This window comes from Episyrphus balteatus, chromosome 1 (genome assembly GCF_945859705.1).
Source record: "Episyrphus balteatus chromosome 1, idEpiBalt1.1, whole genome shotgun sequence".
Classification (NCBI taxonomy): domain Eukaryota; kingdom Metazoa; phylum Arthropoda; class Insecta; order Diptera; family Syrphidae; genus Episyrphus; species Episyrphus balteatus.
Window position 1 is genome coordinate 19,978,618 of NC_079134.1, and position 19,658 is coordinate 19,998,275.

At 30.8% G+C, this 19,658-nt stretch overlaps 1 protein-coding gene across 1 annotated transcript in view; it reads left to right on the forward strand.

The window, feature by feature from the left end:
* Positions 1-18,423, forward strand: part of LOC129907417 (homeotic protein spalt-major) — a 55,367-nt gene extending 36,944 nt beyond the window's left edge. The window contains exons 3-7 of the mRNA XM_055983617.1: positions 6,239-6,384; positions 17,166-17,433; positions 17,491-17,753; positions 17,871-18,059; positions 18,115-18,423. Of these exons, the coding sequence (XP_055839592.1) occupies positions 6,239-6,384; positions 17,166-17,433; positions 17,491-17,753; positions 17,871-18,059; positions 18,115-18,423 (1,175 nt within the window). The remainder of the gene's footprint in view (positions 1-6,238; positions 6,385-17,165; positions 17,434-17,490; positions 17,754-17,870; positions 18,060-18,114) is intronic.
* The last annotated feature ends 1,235 nt before the right edge of the window (positions 18,424-19,658 follow it).

The following is a 19,658-nucleotide window of genomic DNA, read 5'->3' on the forward strand; positions in this document are numbered from 1 at the left end:
AACATAAATTAATATTTTCAATTTGATTGGCGCCCGGGCCAGGATTGGTATTTCGTGCACTTATCTCAAATCAAAATTATGCGCTCGGTTTTTTGTGTGAATGGAAGTATTTTTGAAAATTTTAGTAAAATAGCACTTAAGCGCACATTTAACTTAACTGGCGCCCGGGTAAAAACTTAAAAATTCATTGTTTTGAGATTTAGTTGTTCGCTATTCTCGCATAAGTGTTAAATAAAGTCTCTTTTATTGAGGCCTTGAATTTGAGCTTGTATACTAAAAATTTGTTCCAAAGCTTTTCTTAAAATTTCTTTGTTGGTTTCACATTATCTTCACTCACTATTTTTAATGAACATTTTCGGTATGGAAATTAATTCCGAAATAAACATGCTGTGATTTTTTTGCAAAATTCAAGGTTTTCATTTGAGTAGGCTTGTATTTGTAGTAGCTTGTGTACCTAATCTATTTGAATATTTAACAAAACATTTTAAGCCCACTTGCTGATGCTTTTCAAATTTTAACATAAAAGTGAAATAGCCTTCAAATGACAATTTATTCCTAAATGGCGCCCGGATGTGACCTTGAGTTTTAGTGTTAAAAAAGTTTAATAGATTGCTTTCTTAGCTTAACAAAATAAGTGTACAAAAATTGCATCGAGTGGTGTATTTATTATTTAAATTAAATATTTTCTTTTATTTTATAATTTTGGAAATGTGAATAGTAGATTAAATTTTTGTATATAAAACAACACGAACATTGTTGTGAGACAATCTCTTAAAGACTTAAGGTTCAAATTTTCCTTTTATTAAAGAGCTTTTAAAATAATTTTGTACCTTTTACCTTAATGGTGCGGAAAATCGAATACAGTGGGCTTAGCAATCCGTATTTTTATATATTCTTTTTCAATTTTGTATACTAACTAAATTTTTTTTTGAAACGGAATATTGTTGCTCATCATTGACATACCCATAGTTTTAGCAAAACATGTTGTTGTTTACGCACAAGATATGGTAATAAGTGACTAGATTTTTTTCGTTTCTGAATAAATTGTTCGTTCTCGCCTCCATATATTTTCAAAAATGTTTGCTTTTATTCTTTTCTCTTCATCTATTCTAGCCAGAAGATTATGTTTTAAAGTTACTCAATCCAAGATTTCAGGTATACAGTGCCCTATTTTCTAACTTTATGAATGAATGTTGTTAAATTATGAATAATGCGAAAACACAGGTACAAAATGTGATCTAAGAATTGTATTTTGGTGAAAAAAAAAAAAAATATGCAAGTCACTGTTCTGCACAGAAGAAATTTTTAAATCAAGTTAGATTTCTTGGAAAATATTTTTAAAGTAACCTTTACAAAGCTCCTCTATGTCAAGTGAAATCTAGATTTTACTTAGAAATTGAACTCGTTGCTGTTGCAGTTCTAGAAAGTTCAAAACTGTTAAATATGTATGTGAGTTTTATAGTTCAGAAACCAGACATCATTTAAATCAAAAATCATGCTATATCAAAATGAATTTCAAAACAAGAAGAGATGCTTAATTTTACATGGGCGCCATTTAAGTAAAAATGTATGCTTTAAAACCACTCATTGCAATTTAAAGATTGTTTTCTCAATACAGTAAAAAAAAATGAATCTCAATTCATAAAGTGTATAAAACAAGAATGTAAAACCTTACCCGGGCGCCACTGATATAAGTAAAAATTCATGTTTTGGGATTATTTCACTACAGTTTCTATGTAAATTCTTAGAACTAAACTAAAAAAATGAATTCAAAGTGAAATTGTAATATAATAAGAAAGCCGAAACTTTACCCGAGCGCCATTTAAGTTATTATTTGGAATTTAAGGCTACTCCTCTCAAATTCAAAAATCCTTTTCCTAATTGAACAAATATTACTGGTAACATAAATACAACAAAAGACTATTGTCACTTAAGTAAAAATACATATATATTACTAAATATTTTGTGTAAAATATTAAACTAACGAGTTTCAATCTTAAATTTGGGTGCCATATAAATTGAAAATGAGTTTTTCTAAGCAATTTTAATAAATTTTGAATAAGGAAAAGAATTTACCAAAAATGTTTACTAAGTTGTATGACTTTGCTGAACCTAAAACAAAGTATGGAAATTTTAAGTTTCAAAAAATCCAGAAAAAATCATCCGATTCCTTATTTTTCTACAAAATAAACGATAAATTTTGAACTCACTTAAAATTCTGTGACACATATCGCATACACTCGCCGATGACGTCTGTCAAGACCAACAGCATATTGTAATAGATTCTCAAACAAGACAGCATGATCACGACGATCTCCTTGTGTCTATAAACGCTCTACGATCTACAAACGGAGCGCAATGCCCGCGTTTAACGCAAAAGTACCATTTCTATATTAAGTGTTGTGTAAACTCGCTTCGTATATGCCAATGAACAAAATAAATGATGAACTCTTTTTGTCTGTTACCTTTGACCTAGAGAGCGTAAAGATACCAAATTAGCGCACCAAGTGTGCGAGCATTAACAGGAATAATATGTTTGTACACATAAAAATTCTGTCTTGGATACCATAATTCAATTGGACCGATCCGATCCGCGCCAAACAAAGAACCAAACGACAATCTTTTTCTTTTTATTCTCCTACTAAAAGAAGAAGATTCCAATTTCCCAAATTAAATCAAAATCAAGAAGAAGTGTGTGTGTTTGATGATGCTGCTGCTGTTTGCTCGATCGGTCGCTCGATCGTCGTTTAGTATCATCATCGCAGAGCAGAGCACGAAGCGTTGTTTTTTTTTTAATTTCTTTTGAATGACATGAATTTATGGCTTACTCAATGGGAAATGGTTAAGTTAAGAAGAGGAACCTCTTTAACATATACACACACGATGATGATGAGATGAATATCCATGAACAATTTTGCTGAAGTTCTGAATGTGGCGGGGAAGATTTCAATCTCAAAGCATTTAGCAACTCTTAGTGTGTACTCTTATATAGGTATAAAATGTAGACGAATATACTAGATTTATGGCTCTTTATAGACACTGCATTATGTCATGATGATTGAGAAAATGACAGATGGAATCTTTTGCAAAAAGAGTCTTTTGCTAAATAGTACCTATTTCATCCACCAAGAAGATGTTGGGTGTTGACTGAAAGTATCGGAAATGATTTGAATAACAGAAATAATCATTCTCTGGGTGCTGCGGAATCTGCTGCTTTTCTTTGGCGGAACTGTTCTGAGAGTTTTTTTTTTAAATACTCTTAGATGTTTCAATAATTTTTTTGAACAGAGGAAGTATGAGTGGAGTTTGAAAATTTAAAGATTTATAAACAATAAATATCCAAAAAATGTGTTTTAAGTTTATACTATAACAATATTGTGGTTATTACAGCCACATTCATAAAACAAAGTGTTCTTTTTCTGTTTTAATAGACATATGTGCAAAATGTTTGTTTTAATATCTACAGCCAAAAAAATAAGTAAAAGAAGCGTACAAGAAAAAAGTGATTTCTCAACTGGGCACCATTTAAGTAGAAATTTAAGTTTATACTTTTTTTAATGCAATTTTAAAAAATGAACTTAAAAAATGTATCAAGAAATAAAATAGAAAAAAAAACAACGCAATTATAATTTCTCCAGTAGAAAATCTTGAGAACCGATTTTACATGAAAGTAGTTTTTGGAATAATTTTATCCCTTCAGTAAAGATTTTAATTTAATAAAGTTTTTGAAGAATTATAATAAAATTTAGGTATGCGGAATATTTTATAAAACGATTTTTCCAAAAATGTTGAGCAAAAAATTCACAAAAAAAAATCATTTACCGTTTAGCCAGTCTTGTGCCGGTTTTTACATCGAGTTTTTTACAGGTTTTTTTTACATGTAAAAACTCGATGCAATAAACTTCAAACTTGCTGATGTAAAAAATGGTAAAAAATTAAATTTCTTAAAACAAAACAAAAAGTTATGTTTTTAAATTTATTTCCTTAAAATTTAATTTTCAACAAAAAATGTTGACATACATAATAGCTGTCTTAAGTTGGACTTCGCTTCATACGAAATTGCAATCCATACGAAACTGATAACTTAAGTAGATCTTTATTTTTTTCAAAATTCTGATAATGATATAAAATTAGGTCTTAAATGCTTTTGTTTGGAAAATTGTCAGAAAATGGAAATATGGTTGTGTAGATTTATCGGTTATAATGATTTTCGGAAAAAAAATTCCGGTTTAATCTAGTAAATACTGTGTCCCTTTATTGTATTCTCATATAACTCTGAATGTTAAAGAAATAACAGAAGAAGAGATTTTCTTAGTAAAAAAGTATTTTGTTTTTGACTAGACTTATGAGAGCATTTTTTATTACATAAAATTTAAAACAAAAATTATTTCCAAATTTGTCCTCTTTTTTATTTGCAAAATACATATTGAGTTTGAAAACAAATTTTTCGCGAATTATTTTTCACAACAGCTTTATTTTAAAAACAAAATCATATTAAAAGTTTTTGGCTGTACAAAAAAGTATAGTATTGTGAGTGCAGTGAGAGTTTAAGATAATTTTTATTCCAAGCTATGTCAAATTTTGTTTTCGAAAATTGATCTGTCCAGAGAAATAGACCCTCTCATACGATTTTTTTTTTTTTGCTTGTCTAAACCCAAACTACACGCTATTGCAAAAAGCTGGTGAACCATACAAAAATTTGCTAATATTTTTCAAAAAAAAATTTTCAAAGATTACCCTGGTGCTGTGATAAGTGCCATGGTCTATGACGCTAAATAGGTCTGGGTTCGTATAGCAGCATATACCATCGAAGAAAACGCATCCATTCCATTGAATGATTGAGGGTTTTTGGTTACTAGGCGTTGCTTCTTCATGATTTCATGCCCAAATTAATTATTTTTTTAATCAACACTTAAAAGCAAAATTTCAAAACAATATTCATCAACCTTAATCTAAAACTTGATTTTTCATAAAAATTAGTTTTTTTTTTTTTTTAATTTCAAAGTGTGTGATTTTAAATTTTTTTACGGTTACTGTGTATAAAAATCCATTGAAATCATTTAAAAAAAAAAAATGTGAATTAATCAGCCCCAAAAATTACTATGGAATAAAATGTTACTCATACACCACAGTGACCGTGTAAAAAATAATAATATAGGCAAATTAGTTAGCTTCAAAATAGTTTGTACGAAATAAAGTATATTTCTTGCCTTTGTTGACAAGACCTCATTCTCTTATAAATTGCAGAGCAGTCAGCTTAAGCTTAAAAGGGGAGTGAAGGTTCCCCATTTTGCTATTTCGTATGGAAAAATCGTATTCCACCAAACCAAATATATTCAATTTCTCACAAGAAAGTCTCAGTAATATTTAGTAATGGAAAAATCTGAAAATAATAGGAAATTTCCCCGAAAAAAATATGTAACAATATTATTGTGAGTGGGGAATTGTGACAGAAATATCTTATGTTTATAAATTTTAGGAAATTGTCTTGTATTGTGGGCCTCATTTTCAAAGAATTATATTTCCTTTACTCTTTATTTGTTTTGAAGTGGATAATTTAATTTTAATACATAATGAAATTGCAATAAGTTGTGAAATAATAAATTTTCAAATGAGCTTACCTATGTAATGTGCTGAAATCGAATAAGAAGCATCAAATCATTCATCAAATCACCACATCGTTTATTTTATCATCACTTTGCATATCGAAACAAGCTCTCGAACTTTCAATTTGAGCTCACATAATGAGATCCATTTGAATTAGTTTATACAATTGCCTCCAGAAAAATCTTGAGCTGTGGCTAAAGGACTTGAAATTATTTTTATTTTTTTTTTTTTTTTGTAACACGATACACCACCGAGGTAAAAAAACGGTCTATAAAAAAAGTAAAGAAACTTAGTGAATTTTAAAATTGAAGAAAGAAAGCAAAAAAAAAAACAAAGCTTCAAAAGAACAATCCCATTGTACACATATTACTATTAAGACATCTTCTTTAAAACATCTTTATGTAAAAAAATTCATCAAAATCAGTCTCAGTGACGTGGAGATCTACTAAAATATTCTACTTATAAATTACAAATAACCTTACCTTTAAGATAGATTCAATCTTCAAATTTATTTCTCTTCCGTTGTACTAGATTAAGATAAAAGTAGGGTTTTTTTTTTTTTAAATTTTCAATCTTTTGTACAAAACATTAAAAATTAATCATCATTTCATGTTAATCCTCTTTCTTCCAGCTGGTCTTCGTGGTGCTGCAAATATATGCAATATTTGTTTTCTCATCTTTCCGAGTGCATCTGAACTCGAATTACACATTCGAACTCATAATACCAAAGAGGATAACTTCAAGTGCTCCATCTGTGATAAAGGCTGTGCAACAAAAGTAAGTTTTTTTTTTGTCAGTTGTTTATAAATATTTTCTACAAAAATTAATTACTTGGAATAAATATCACAAACTTGTTGAAATAAAAAAAAAAGAGTGTGTGTACACATGTACACGCGACTGAAGTTATACTTCTCATTCAGTATATGTAAATGAATTTCATTTGATATTTTTAATTTCTATTATTAAATTAATTAATCCACACTTCATTTTTTTACATTTTTATCAAGTGAACAATAAATTAATTCTTTCATCCTCCTTGCTCAGCTCACAGCTCAGCTCAAATTTTGAGCTAGTTCACTTTTGAGCTATGTACCATAGCTCAGCTCATTTGAGCTGAGCTGATGGTTGAGCTGATCTGTGATGGGTGAGAGGATACATTGATTTTTATAATTTTTTTTTTTCGAAAAATCCCCGAATCTTTGAACGCTCCTCGAAGCTAAACCGCTTGAGACCAATTTTTGGGAGTGATGCCAAATGATAGCTTGTGTCATGGGCCTACGCTTTGCACATTATCAGATTTTTAAAAAATCGCCTTGAATGTTAAACCGCCACATCATGCCTTTTTTTTCAGAATCGTGCCTATTTTTTTTACTTTTAAGTTCTCCCGGTTTGAGAACGCGTGGACCTACAGGGATGAAAGTTGTAAGCAAATGTAGGTTAAAGTCCCTGCTACCTTTTGGCATCAAAAATTTTATTTTCATTTCCTTCAAAATTCCGCGATATAGGCGTTGGAAGTTGGGGGCGCGAAACAATTTTTGGGAGCTGAACGCTTTGATCTAGAGACAGGTTAGTGGTGCCATATGAAAGCTTATTCTCAGCTACCCGATAGTGGTATAATCCGGATTTTCGATTTTTTTTTTTCAAAATTCCGAGAAAATCACGTTTGAAAGTTGGGGTAAAATTTTTTTTCGAAAAATCCCCGAATCTTTGAACGCTCCTCGAAGCTAAACCGCTTGAGAGCAATTTTTGGGAGTGATGCCAAATGATAGCTTGTGTCATGGGCCTACGCTTTGCACATTGTCAGATTTTTAAAAAATCGCCTTCCATGTTATACCACCACATCATGCCTATTTTTTCAGAATCGTGGCTATTTTTTTTTACTTTTAAGTTCTCCCGGTTTGAGAACGCGTGGACCTACAGGGATGGGAGTTGTACCCAAATGTAGGTTAGAGTCCCCGCTACTTTTTGGCATCCAAAAATTTTTTTTCATTTTCTTCAAAATTCCGAGATATAGACGTTGGAAGTTGGGGGCGCTCACTTTCATCTCAGTTCAAATGAGCTCAGCTCAAAATTTGAGCTAGCTCAAATTTGAGCTGAGCTATAAGCTGAGCTGAAATGTGAGCTTTTTGCAACCCTGGCAACTTGCCACATGGAAATTACCACATGCAACTTGCCACATTCAACTTGACACATGTAACTTGCTACATGCAACTTGCAACACGCAACTTGCCACATGCAACTTGCCACACGCAACTTACCACATGCAGCTTGCCACATGCAACTTGCCACACGCAACTTGCCACATACAACTTGCCACATGCAACTTGCCACATACAACTTGCCACATGCAACTTGCCACATGAAACATGTAACTTTGGAACGTGTTGTGTGTTTTATGTTTGCCGTACTGTGGCGTACTGCATTTTTAAATACTAAAGTACTGCCTTCTCTAAAGGTGAAACGACAGCCCTGCTACCCAGGGTAATCGCGTCATAATCCCTTTGACATTCTTGTCAAAAAGTAAATTTTCATACCCGCCCTCCCATAAGAAGTATAACTTCAAAAAAAAACAAAAAACACTCGCTTGTAGCATGTCAATCAATTGTTGTGCTGATTCGCTTGCCGCCACTGCTGGCCGCCCTTCCCAAGGGATGTCTAATTAATCCTGAAAGGAATTTACTTGTTGCCCATATTATCTACTAGTTATTTTCTTTACTCTTCTCTCTCTTTCATATAAACCATTGCCATAAGCCATATAGTGGGTTATTATTATTTTGAAATTACTCTATGTGAGTATAAGTATTGTATTAATTAAAATTGTCGGCATTGCTGTATGAGACCATAAAGGGAACCATTTTGCACCATGTACAACAAATTATGAGCCCAGATTATTAATTACTAGAAAGAATAAGAACAAGACAAAGTTGCAACGATAAATTTTTAATGCACCAGTGATGCCACTTATTGAAAACTTTAGCAACTTTTAAGGGAAAACAATCTACAAATATGGACTTTTGGAACAATCCTTTCAGAAGTCACACAGAAAGGTACTTCGAAAGACCCTTTAGATACAGAAATTACTTCAGAAATTGGTTAAACAAAACTATTTGGTGAACAAGTGCAGAAATGGTATTCCATAAAAGAGTCTCAGGTGTAGCTATCCACCACTGAATTAGGCTTCTAGGTTACATGGTTACAATACTTACCAAACAACATTGTTATATTTTCTGTATAGTGGCACCCACCATAATTTTATACATCATCATGGTGCACAAAATAGTCTCCTTCTTTGGAAGATGTATTGTAAAGTGCTCCCTCTGGCTCCTGCGGGACCAAAAACATAACCAACCACTTTACCATGAATTGTTACAATAATTATTGTTGAATTCCCTGTTGATTGAGTAACTTGTATTTAGCTGCTGATGCATCTTGTGATGGACGGAGACGTGTTTAGTTAGGGCCGTTAATTAAAAATGTATTCCACAAGGGCATTTGGGGATTTTCAAGAACTTCACTTTGGTATTTTTGTACAAGATTATAGTGAATATATCGAATAGTGTTTAGGAATATTAAGTTTTGAAGGCATTGTAGTGAAGTGATAGTGTTTTCATGGCGATGATGTGCAAAATAATTGTAGTTCTATTCGAACAACTTCGACATTGTATTTGAAAAGAATAAAAGTTGTGTTTGGTAATGGAACTTTGTTAAAAAAAACTGGCTTTTTAAATATACAATTGGAAATGTTTTGAAATGTTTGGAAGTTCTTGAAATATCCTACATAAAATATACAGACATATTTTTTTACAAATATACAATTGCAGGGGGAAAATCAATGGTATTTAGCTCATTGAGTTGTTTAGGAGCGTCTGTTAAAAATGTAAACATTTTTTTTTGAATTTGTACAATTTGTAACTTATGGAAAAAGTTTTGTTTGTTATAAGAACTAAGAATCTACAGGTTCTACAAAATTATCTTGAGTGAAAAGGTGTTTTTTTTTTTAAGAAATGATGAAATAAGGAATTAATACCACCAAAAATGGAACAAAAATGTTACCCAAATGAAAATTGGTACAAATGATTCATTTAGAACGAAAACCAATAAAATCAAAAAAGTTTTTACAAATATTTTAGGTGAAAGGGTTTTTATCTGCGATAAGTCCGTAGCATCAATGGAATAAAAGGTACCCTTTACGAGATTTATTAAAAATGTTGACTTTCCCATGGAAATTATGAAAAAATTAAGACTACATTTTTTTTTTTCATGTGAAATGGTGTTTTTTTTTAAGTGTAGAGAAAATTTTGGTATATTGGAAAAACTAATAATAATAGTGGTACCCTATTGAAATGCAGCAATTATGTTACTTTTGACTTATTGAGATTAGAAACAAGAATGTGACACTTTAAATTTTTGTTTCTAATCTCAAAAGAATATCCTGGTTAAAAGGGTATTTTTTTATAGTGAAAACAAAATTGATAGGCAACACTTATGAAATATGGTAAGGACGTTTGCATTGTTGATAGAAAGCAAGAATAAAGAAACAAATTTAGATGAAAGAGTGTTTTTTCGAAAAGACAGTAAAAACTGTAATTGTTTCCAAAAAACCAATGATAAGTATATTATAACGTTTAAGAACTAAAGTATAAACGTTCAAATTGTTATCGGAAGAAAAAAATATTGTTTTCTTAGAGCCAATTTTTCAATCTTTTAATAAACAGTCAATTAACTGTTCGACGAATAAAGTTATTAGGCTCATAAACAATCAGATAAAAACATTGAATTTTCAATCAAGAATAATTTATTCTACAGAATAACAAAAAAAAAATTGTCAAATTCAAAAATATTTAAAATTAAACGTCATTTTTATTCATGATTGTTTTTGTTTTCTTGTGTTCCACTGTATTTTTTTCAAAATTCTTTCAAAACAGCTTTGACAACTGACACAATATTTTTGTTGAGATTATTCCTTAGAATAATTTTTATTCGTCTCTGAAAGAAGCAGATAGTTTTATTCTTAGGAATAAGCTATATCTGCCTGTTGAAAAATTGATTTTTTTCTCTATCCTTAGGAATAAGTACTAACTGACTGTTTAACTGACTATTGAAAAATTGGCCCTTAATAAGAATAAATTAATAAAATACTATGTTTATCACACATTTATTGAAGAAAATTGGCATTAAAATATAAAATTATTACAAAGAATAACATTTCTCCTAAGTTTCTGTCATTGGTATTGACGGAAAAATTAACATAAACATGAGTAAAGGCATACCAAAGTATAAGCGTTTTCTTAAATCATCCAAAAGTGGTATCAACTTTGCAGATAGAGAGTTTCTGTGTTTGCCACTAAAAATATTTTGCATTGAAAAAACTTTATTGCAACTGAAAAATATTTGCATTGAAAATAAAATTTTTTTTGCAAATAAAAATGTTTTGCATCGAAGAAAAAAATGCAAAATGCCTGAGATATTTTTTTTACATTCGTTCAATTTCTTACAATTTTGACTATTTGACTAAGAATTAGGTTTAATGTTACAAGTTGACATAGCTGATGTATGGGCAAATAGTAAAAATTTTAAAAAATTCGACGTATCTAAATTAAAAAAAAAAATATTTAATGCACACATTTTGCATTGAATTTTTTTCAATGCAGAAATTTTTTTCCCATTTCAAAATGTTTTTATTTGCAATTAAATTTTTACCTTCGACGCAAATAGTTTTCAGTTGCAATAACATTTTTTTAAGCAAAATATTTTTGACGTGATAACGTCTTATAAATCGATGAACCATGGCACAATTTTGAGATAACGGTAAAATAAAATTTTAGAATTCAACAGGTTATAACTTTTGACCAAGAGCAGATAGAAATTTTAATAAACTTTTATGAGCATCCTGATACAATTACCTTTCATTTGGTATATCACTCATAACGATAGACTAACTACAAGCTACACAATGTTAAATCAAAAAAAGAGTGTGTTTACACATGTACACGCGACTGAAGTTATACTTCTCATTCAGTATATGTAAATGGGCACGTTCAAAGAGCTAACGTAAAGCTATCGGATAGCTTTTTGTTGTTGTAAACAATGTTAAAAATTAGCAAGGAAACGAACCATTTTCTGTCAAAAAATAATCTGAAGGTATCCCAGAATTTCTGGTAGGTATACCTCAGGTATCCGAGTGATCAGCTGATATACATTTGGCTTTTTTTTATTTTGATTACTTTTCGGGCTATTATTCAGCTTCAAAATAAAAAAAAAATTGCAAGAAATAAAGTCAAAGCGATTGTGCAAGTACTTTTCAACAATAAAAAAAATGTAATTTGCTCAAAAGAAAAAATTTCCTCTTCTCAATATTTACATATTTTTTTAGTAGCTGCTTGGGCAAGCTATCTGGATACCTCTTTGTTCAAAAAGATATTCCAGATACTGGTATCCCAGATAGACTATCCGATAGGTGTTTGAACGTGCCCAATGAATTTCATTTGATATTTTTAATTTCTATTATTAAGTAACTAATCCACACTTAGTTTTTTTACTTTTTTATCAATAAAACAATAAATTAATTCTTTCATTCTCCTTGCGTCCATGTAGTTTTCAATTTACTCTGTGAAATTTACTCATGTTGTGCGGTTCAGAACGTACAGTATATGCTTAACGAAAGTAAATGAATTGCGCATAAAATGTGCGATATGTTAATTTTATGAGAATTGTGTGTGCTTCAGCACTAGTAGTAGCAATATGGAACTTGCAGGGTTGCTACAAAGCTCAAAAGTTAGCTGAGCTCAGCTCACAGCTCAGCTCAAATTTTGAGCTAGCTCACTTTTGAGCTATGTACCAAAACAAAACAATTTACCAAGTTTTTTGGCAAAAGAAGACTCCGTGTCGTGTGATATCATTTTTCAACTACATGAAGACCCCACCAAAACCTTTAAAATTGTCAAATATTGCTTCGGAAATCAGAAATTTAAGACAGTTGCGTAGTCAGCATAAGGCCCTGACCCATTTTGGCTGAAAATCTGTTGAAATTTTTGAAGAAATTGTAAGCGCAGTAAAAAAACACAAGTCTAAAAGCGATGAGCTTTAAGCTTTCCATTAAGCTGAAATACGACCGAATTTTAAAATTATTTCTTCACAGATTGATAGATCCTATCTCGAGGCATTGTTAAAAGTGGTTAAAAGTTGTAAAAATTAATTCTAGTACACTCAATATATTGAAACAAAAGCCTTTTTCCAAAACGAGCAGAATTGGTCAAGTCCAAATACCAATATGATACTCTCCATTTTTGGACAATGAAGCATTTTTTAAAATTTTAATCAGGAAAATTAATGGTGGCATAATATAGAAAAATAATAAAATTAAAACGATTTAATTTATGTAAAGAACACTAAGTTTTAAACAACTTTTTCAAAAAAGGCAAAACATTTGACCACTTTTGCTCGTCACTGTATGTACTTAATATTGTTTTAAAATTAAAAAAAACTGTTTTTTAATTTTTTAATGTTTAACAATTCAAAAAAAAAAAAAAACATTTAGCTACTTTTCAACATTTTCTGTACGAATTTCTAGTTAATTTTGTAGATGAAGTAACCTAAATTTATTCTGAAATTCCTAATCTCACATTTTTATTAGAGTAAATCCTAAAACTTATTATTAAATTCATATTTTTGTATTTTGTTTTCCCATTGTCTTTATATAAAACCACTAAAATAAATTCATGTTTTCCTCCAATTGCTATATATGTATAACCTCGCCACACATTAAATACTTTTCTCATTCCACAATATTATTTTCCATTTAAAATTCGATTAAGATCCGCCGCATTGTCGTCTGTCTGCATCTTTAAAAAACTGAAAAACATAAAAATAATCTGCAATAACACTCGTACTTGGACTCGAATACGTACAACGACGACAATGAACAATAAAACGTTTTTCATCTGCAAGATGCATGACACTATAACACTCTGCGGGTATTCCCATCCCCATAACATAAATGTGGCCCCCCCCCGCCCAATTCACCCCTTCTTAGAGAAACAACAACTGGACTTGGCACCCCAAAATATTTTTTTGATGTATTGTTAATGCCGTCTACAATATGAAATATCCCATCATCTCTGGTATCTATGACTAATGACAATGTTCATTATTTTCAAGTCAAATAACACAAAAATGAGAGATTCTTTGGATATGATCCAAATTCTTTGTGTTTGCGCAGACACAATTCATTCCGACGACCGACACGACAAAAACGACCAACGACCGACAACACGGCATATAAATGCTCATCCCCCACCCCTTCTTCCCATTACCTTTGGGAGATTTCTTGTTGGAGATTTGTACCTAACATACATCTGCATCGCATTGTTTAAGCCTAAATGTCCTAGCAGTGATATTCGCCACTCTCTCAGAGACTTCATAGACTATCCATAGGAATTATGCACTTGTTGGAATTGGAATACACCGATTTCAGAATAAAGGGGGGCTTAAGAGTCAAGGGGAAGTCATCATATTGTTATAATGGGATTTTGGATCTTTATAGAGCGTGTGTCGTCGTCGTCGTCGTCGGGTGGGCCTGCTGCTCGCGACATATTCGATAGAAATTTTTAATGAATCGAAAATTTTAAATAATTACCAAGATCACAACGCGTGCAGATGCAGACAATGTTTTATGACGTTTTGGTTTTACAGGGCAGCAGAAAAAGTATAAACATGTTGGGATTAGTGTAGCATGTAGCTACCTATAGTGAAAGTGAAATTACATGTTCTCTATTAAGACTACATGGTAGCCTTGTTGTTCGTAGTCGCGTCATGCATTTGCCAGGCAGATATAGATTTGCATTTGGATTAAAATTTATTTCATTTTTGAAAAAAAAAAAAAAATATATAATATAGATAAAAAATAATTGTTTTAAAAAATAACATTTTTATTTTAATTTAACACATAAAAACGAAATCATAACTCTGAATCTTATAATAGCCTAGAATACGATCTGGTTGGTTCTGCGAGAAAAGTTTGGACATACTTTTCTGAATTTACCTTTGGCCCATTTTATTCGTTTGACAAAATTTGAATTTTCTTATAAAGACATTTTGAGATGAAACAAATTCAAACAAAGACATTTTTTTTGCACAAATAACTTCGTCTTTAATTAACAGAGCCATGAACCTCTTAACAAAACTCCAGAAAAAAAATCATGTCTGCAATTCACACGTGGTAGAAGTGAAACCTTAAAAAATCATTTTTCTTGCAAAAAAAAAAAAATAGAAAAAATCTACCTATTTTTATTCTATCACCTTCAAATCCATGTTTTTTATATGACAACCTAGATAAATTTTATATCATCTGAATGCTTATTGTCTTAGCTCAAAATTATATATCGATCAAGTCTATGACACTCGATCAATTTCCATCAAAAAAAGCGAAAAAACACGTATTTTTATCTTCTCACACTATTAAATCCATTTTTTTCCTTTACAACCTATGCAAATTTTTACACCATCTGAAAGCTTATTGTCTTTGCTAAAAATATATATATCGATCAGGTGTATGAGGCATCTACAAAAAGAGCTAGAATTTTTTAAACTCGATGAAATTTCATCCAAAAAGCAAAAAAACATTTATTTTTATGTTCTCATGCTATTAAATCAATTTTTTTTGTTTGACAACCTATAAAAAATGTTATACCATGTGAAAGCTTATTGTTTCAATGATGCATAAATCTTACTTCAAAGATGTCTACAAAAGAAGTTAGAATTTTTTAAAGTCAACCATGTCGAATTTCCAGACTGAGATTACGGTACGTCCTACACTGGTAGCTGGTCATCGCCAACAAATCTCCACAGGTGTTTTGAGGTATTTTTCAAGCTTTTCAATTTAAGATTTTGTAACTTGTAGAGCACGTACCGTTATGTGTGATATATCAAATAAAAGTTTATGTTATCAGCATGCGTATTAGAGTTAAATCAAATTTGTGTGTGCACTAGATCAAAAGATATAACGTGTGTTGGAAAAGAACATCTTTTTACCGTTATATCCCAATTTTAAATATGAAATTAATTGAAATTTTTACAATTATAATTTATTTAATTACCTATCTACAGTACAAATTTCATTCATCTATCTATTAATACAAAAAAGTTATAACATGTTAAATGTTCGTGTCGCGTTTTCGTTTCATCTTGTTTCAAATCACTACTATACTAAAGAAGTTTTCACTTCAAAAAAGAGTTTTACTCTTAGTTATGTAACAAAAAAAAGAAAATTGGCAAAAATTTAATGATAATTTTTTGCGCGAACCAAAAATTTTTAGCTCGCATAATTTTTGAGTTATTGAAATTTCCGCCAAAAATTAGCTATGTACCATTCAAATTTGTAGCTTTTTTAATGCTTTTCAATTCAACAAACTTCGTTTTTATACCCTCTACAGATTTTTTTGATTTTCAATATTCCGCTAAAATAAGACTGAAGTTAGCGAACGAAAGTAGGAAAATTTATTTTTTCCTTGATGTTCAAAATTGTAGCTTTTAAGACAAATTGAAATAGAAAATGACGGAGTTGAGCTAAGAAATTAATTTTTGCACAACAAATTTTGTTTTGCAAAGCTACAATTTTGAGAAAAAAATTCAACTTTTTTGATAATTTTGACAGTTTCAAAAGAAAACTTAGGTATAGAGCTACAAAATCGAGGTGTTAGCGTTTTATCTGGGTCTAGATTAATTCGAATTTCAGCAGGAAAAAAATTTCGCATTTTTTTACATTTTGAACTTTTTTTAACAAAATATTTTGAAAAGTGTTGGATATAAACAATTTGGAGCTTGCATCAAAAATTTGGTTTTGTCAGAAAAAAATAAAAAAAAAAAATGAACCAATTTTTTTTATTTTTTTTCCATTTTTTTTTCGAAAATTTTAATAAACACTATCTTTTAAATATGAAATATTTATAGTTTGAATAAAGAGATATGCGTAAATACCTAACTTAAATGTTAGTTTTCGCAAATAATGGTAAGGTCATATTTCCACTATCCGAATTTTTTGAGAAAAAATAAAAACGCAGTTTGATTAGAAAAGCTTGGATCATTATGTACACCAAGTTTAATGGAAATCATTATAGCTATTTTCGAGAAAATTTAAATAACTAAAAAAAATTGTATGGGATGTACACTTTGTATGTGAGATTTTAAAAAAGCAAAAAAACGACTTTGGAATTTACGAAAAAATCATCTGTACCAAATTTCAAGAAAATCCGTCCACCCGTTTAGGCTGCAGCTTCACCGACGCAGAGATGCACAGACCGACGAACGTCATGACGAAATCCACTATCGCAATGTTAGTTTTGATTGAAACCTCGATTTTTTTGCCCTATAGACCAAGTACAAAATTAAAAAAGTTTTTCTTTCAAAATCTCTTCACTGGGCTGAACAAAACGGAAGTGCATTTTTTAAACTGAAGATCAAAATACAAATTTTAGTCCATAGAATATGTGGTTCCATACTCCTTCTTTCTTTAGATCTTAACTGCTCCTTCTTCCATTCAAATGTTGAATTTTTTCTTCCAGGAGGAATTCCATCACCACATTTTGGCCCACAGACTGCGTCGAGATTCTGAGGATTCTATGCAAAATCAAAATTCAAATAATTTCTCCCACGATGAGGCTCACTTAGATATGAGTCAAAAACCACCCTCGGATATGTCCACAATGAACGATAATCAAATACCATCATCATCATCACCTCCAACTGGTAGAGAATCATCAACTTCGACTATGACCTCTGATAACAATATTGGCGGTGATGCTGAACATTCGTTGATGAAAATGCAACTTTGTAAGACAACTACTCACATCCAAATGTAGAGCAAAATATGATTTTTCTCACTTTCAGTATCTTCACTACCAACTGAGTCACATCACAGGCAGTCTTCATCAGATTCATCACAATTCACTCCCAATACCCTAATCAAACAGCAAGAACTTCAACAAAATGCCCAGGAACCACCGGCGAATAACAAGCACTTCTGTACAGTTTGTCGAAGAAATTTCAGCTCCAGTTCTGCCCTGCAAATTCATATGAGAACTCATACTGGAGACAAGCCATTTCAGTGTAATGTTTGTCAAAAGGCTTTCACGACCAAGGGAAATCTTAAGGTGAGTTGAACCAAAAAGAACAACTTTGAACAACAGTGAATCCGAAATTCTCTAATCGATATAAATGTGTAAATTTCATACAGATGACAAGTGTTTGTTGTTCTTTGTGTCTTTAAGGTTCATATGGGCACCCATATGTGGACGAATCCAGCATCGAGACGTGGAAGGCGTATGTCATTGGAACTTCCAATGCATAGGCCTAATTTGCCTCCATTGGGTTCACATCAAGATTCTGAATTAATGTCAAGGAGGCCTGAAATATTTTTCCCATATTTGCCACCATTTTTCAATGGTTTACAACCAAAGGTGAGATTTTTTCTTTCAGAATCTTCCCTTAAAATAACAATTTTTATCCCAACAGCCTGTTGATTTACCACCTGGATCATTTCCTGGTCTCCCACCACCACCATTCCCCAATGGAAGTGGCCAAAAGTACTCCGATTTGATGGGATTTGCACCATTTCTAGGTGCACCATACAATTTCCCACCACTACCGAATATGGATCGTCAAACTAGCAAATCACCTTTAGATGAGAAGAACTCAAGAAGTCCTCAGGAAAGTCCTACAAATAATGGTACTTCATCACATCGTCATCAGCAGTTTAACAATCAACAACAATCTTTGTCAGTGAAAAAGAACTTCCATCCAGATGAGTTTGTCAAAGGTTGAAGTGAAAAACAATGAAAAAAAACTATGGAAGATCAAAGATTTAAAAATATAAATAAAAAAAAAACATATCCTTTCTCTAAATATATATATAAAAACAAATAAGATATCTCGAAGGATATCTTAGCAATACGTTGGCATTTATTGAATGAAAAAATAACATGAATTGCATTAAGTTTTGTAAAAATAAATAAATAATATTAAAAAAAAAAAAAACAACAATTATAGATTAGTTTGTAGTGGTATTTATGCTGTATGTATATTTAATCTAGGATTTTAAGGTTAACAACTAGAACTATTAATAAAGAAATATGAAACATTAAAAAAATTGATTTTATTATTTTAATTGGAAAAGATATGAAAATTAAATTTGAAGTGGTCAAAAGCTTTAATTGTAACTCGTAAGTATTTATGAAAAAATTATAATTTTTATATCTCAATGCAAGGGAAAATACATTAACATTCATTTCCTTAAACAAGCTTAAAAATGAACCATGGTTAAATCTAGTTTGTAGCTCGCTGTTTTTGTATATGCATAAGTCTGTATATCTATAGTGCAGGGAAAGAGTTTTAGTGGTCTCATTTACAGTGCATTTTAGAAAGGAAAAAAAAATCAATTGTTTCTCATAAATATGTGTACCTAACCATAGAAACAATCATGTAAAAACAAACAGAATACACCATTTTGATTGGAGAGTTTTAAGTGTTCAAATACTACATGACTTTAACGAAATTTTTTTTTCCATTAACATTATATTGTGTTAAGCTAACATGAAACTGTCATCCAGCATGTTAATTTAAAGATATATGGATTTTAAAATTAACATTATTCCATGTTAAAGTAACAGAGACATCTGGAATGTTTAACAAGATTAACCATATTAATATTAACGAAAACTTTGATAAAATACATGATAATAATATCAAATTGAACTTGGTATCCGTGGTATCTTCATTTGATTCTGGTAACACGTTACAGTGTTAACTGTTAAGTTATCAATACTTACCAGTAATTAACATGGTACACCTGTTAAACCTACAAATTGAGCTTGAGGTTATGAAAGAAACATGATCGTGAGCTTTTTTCACAATACTCTAGAAGCTTTAGAATAACATTAAAACCCGTTTTGGAGGCACGTGCCTCCCCCCCCCCCCCAGAACTGGTTTATACTTAAAGCAAATCAAATGATAAGAGTTGTTAAAATATATGAATAATAACAGAAAGAACTTGAGTGAAA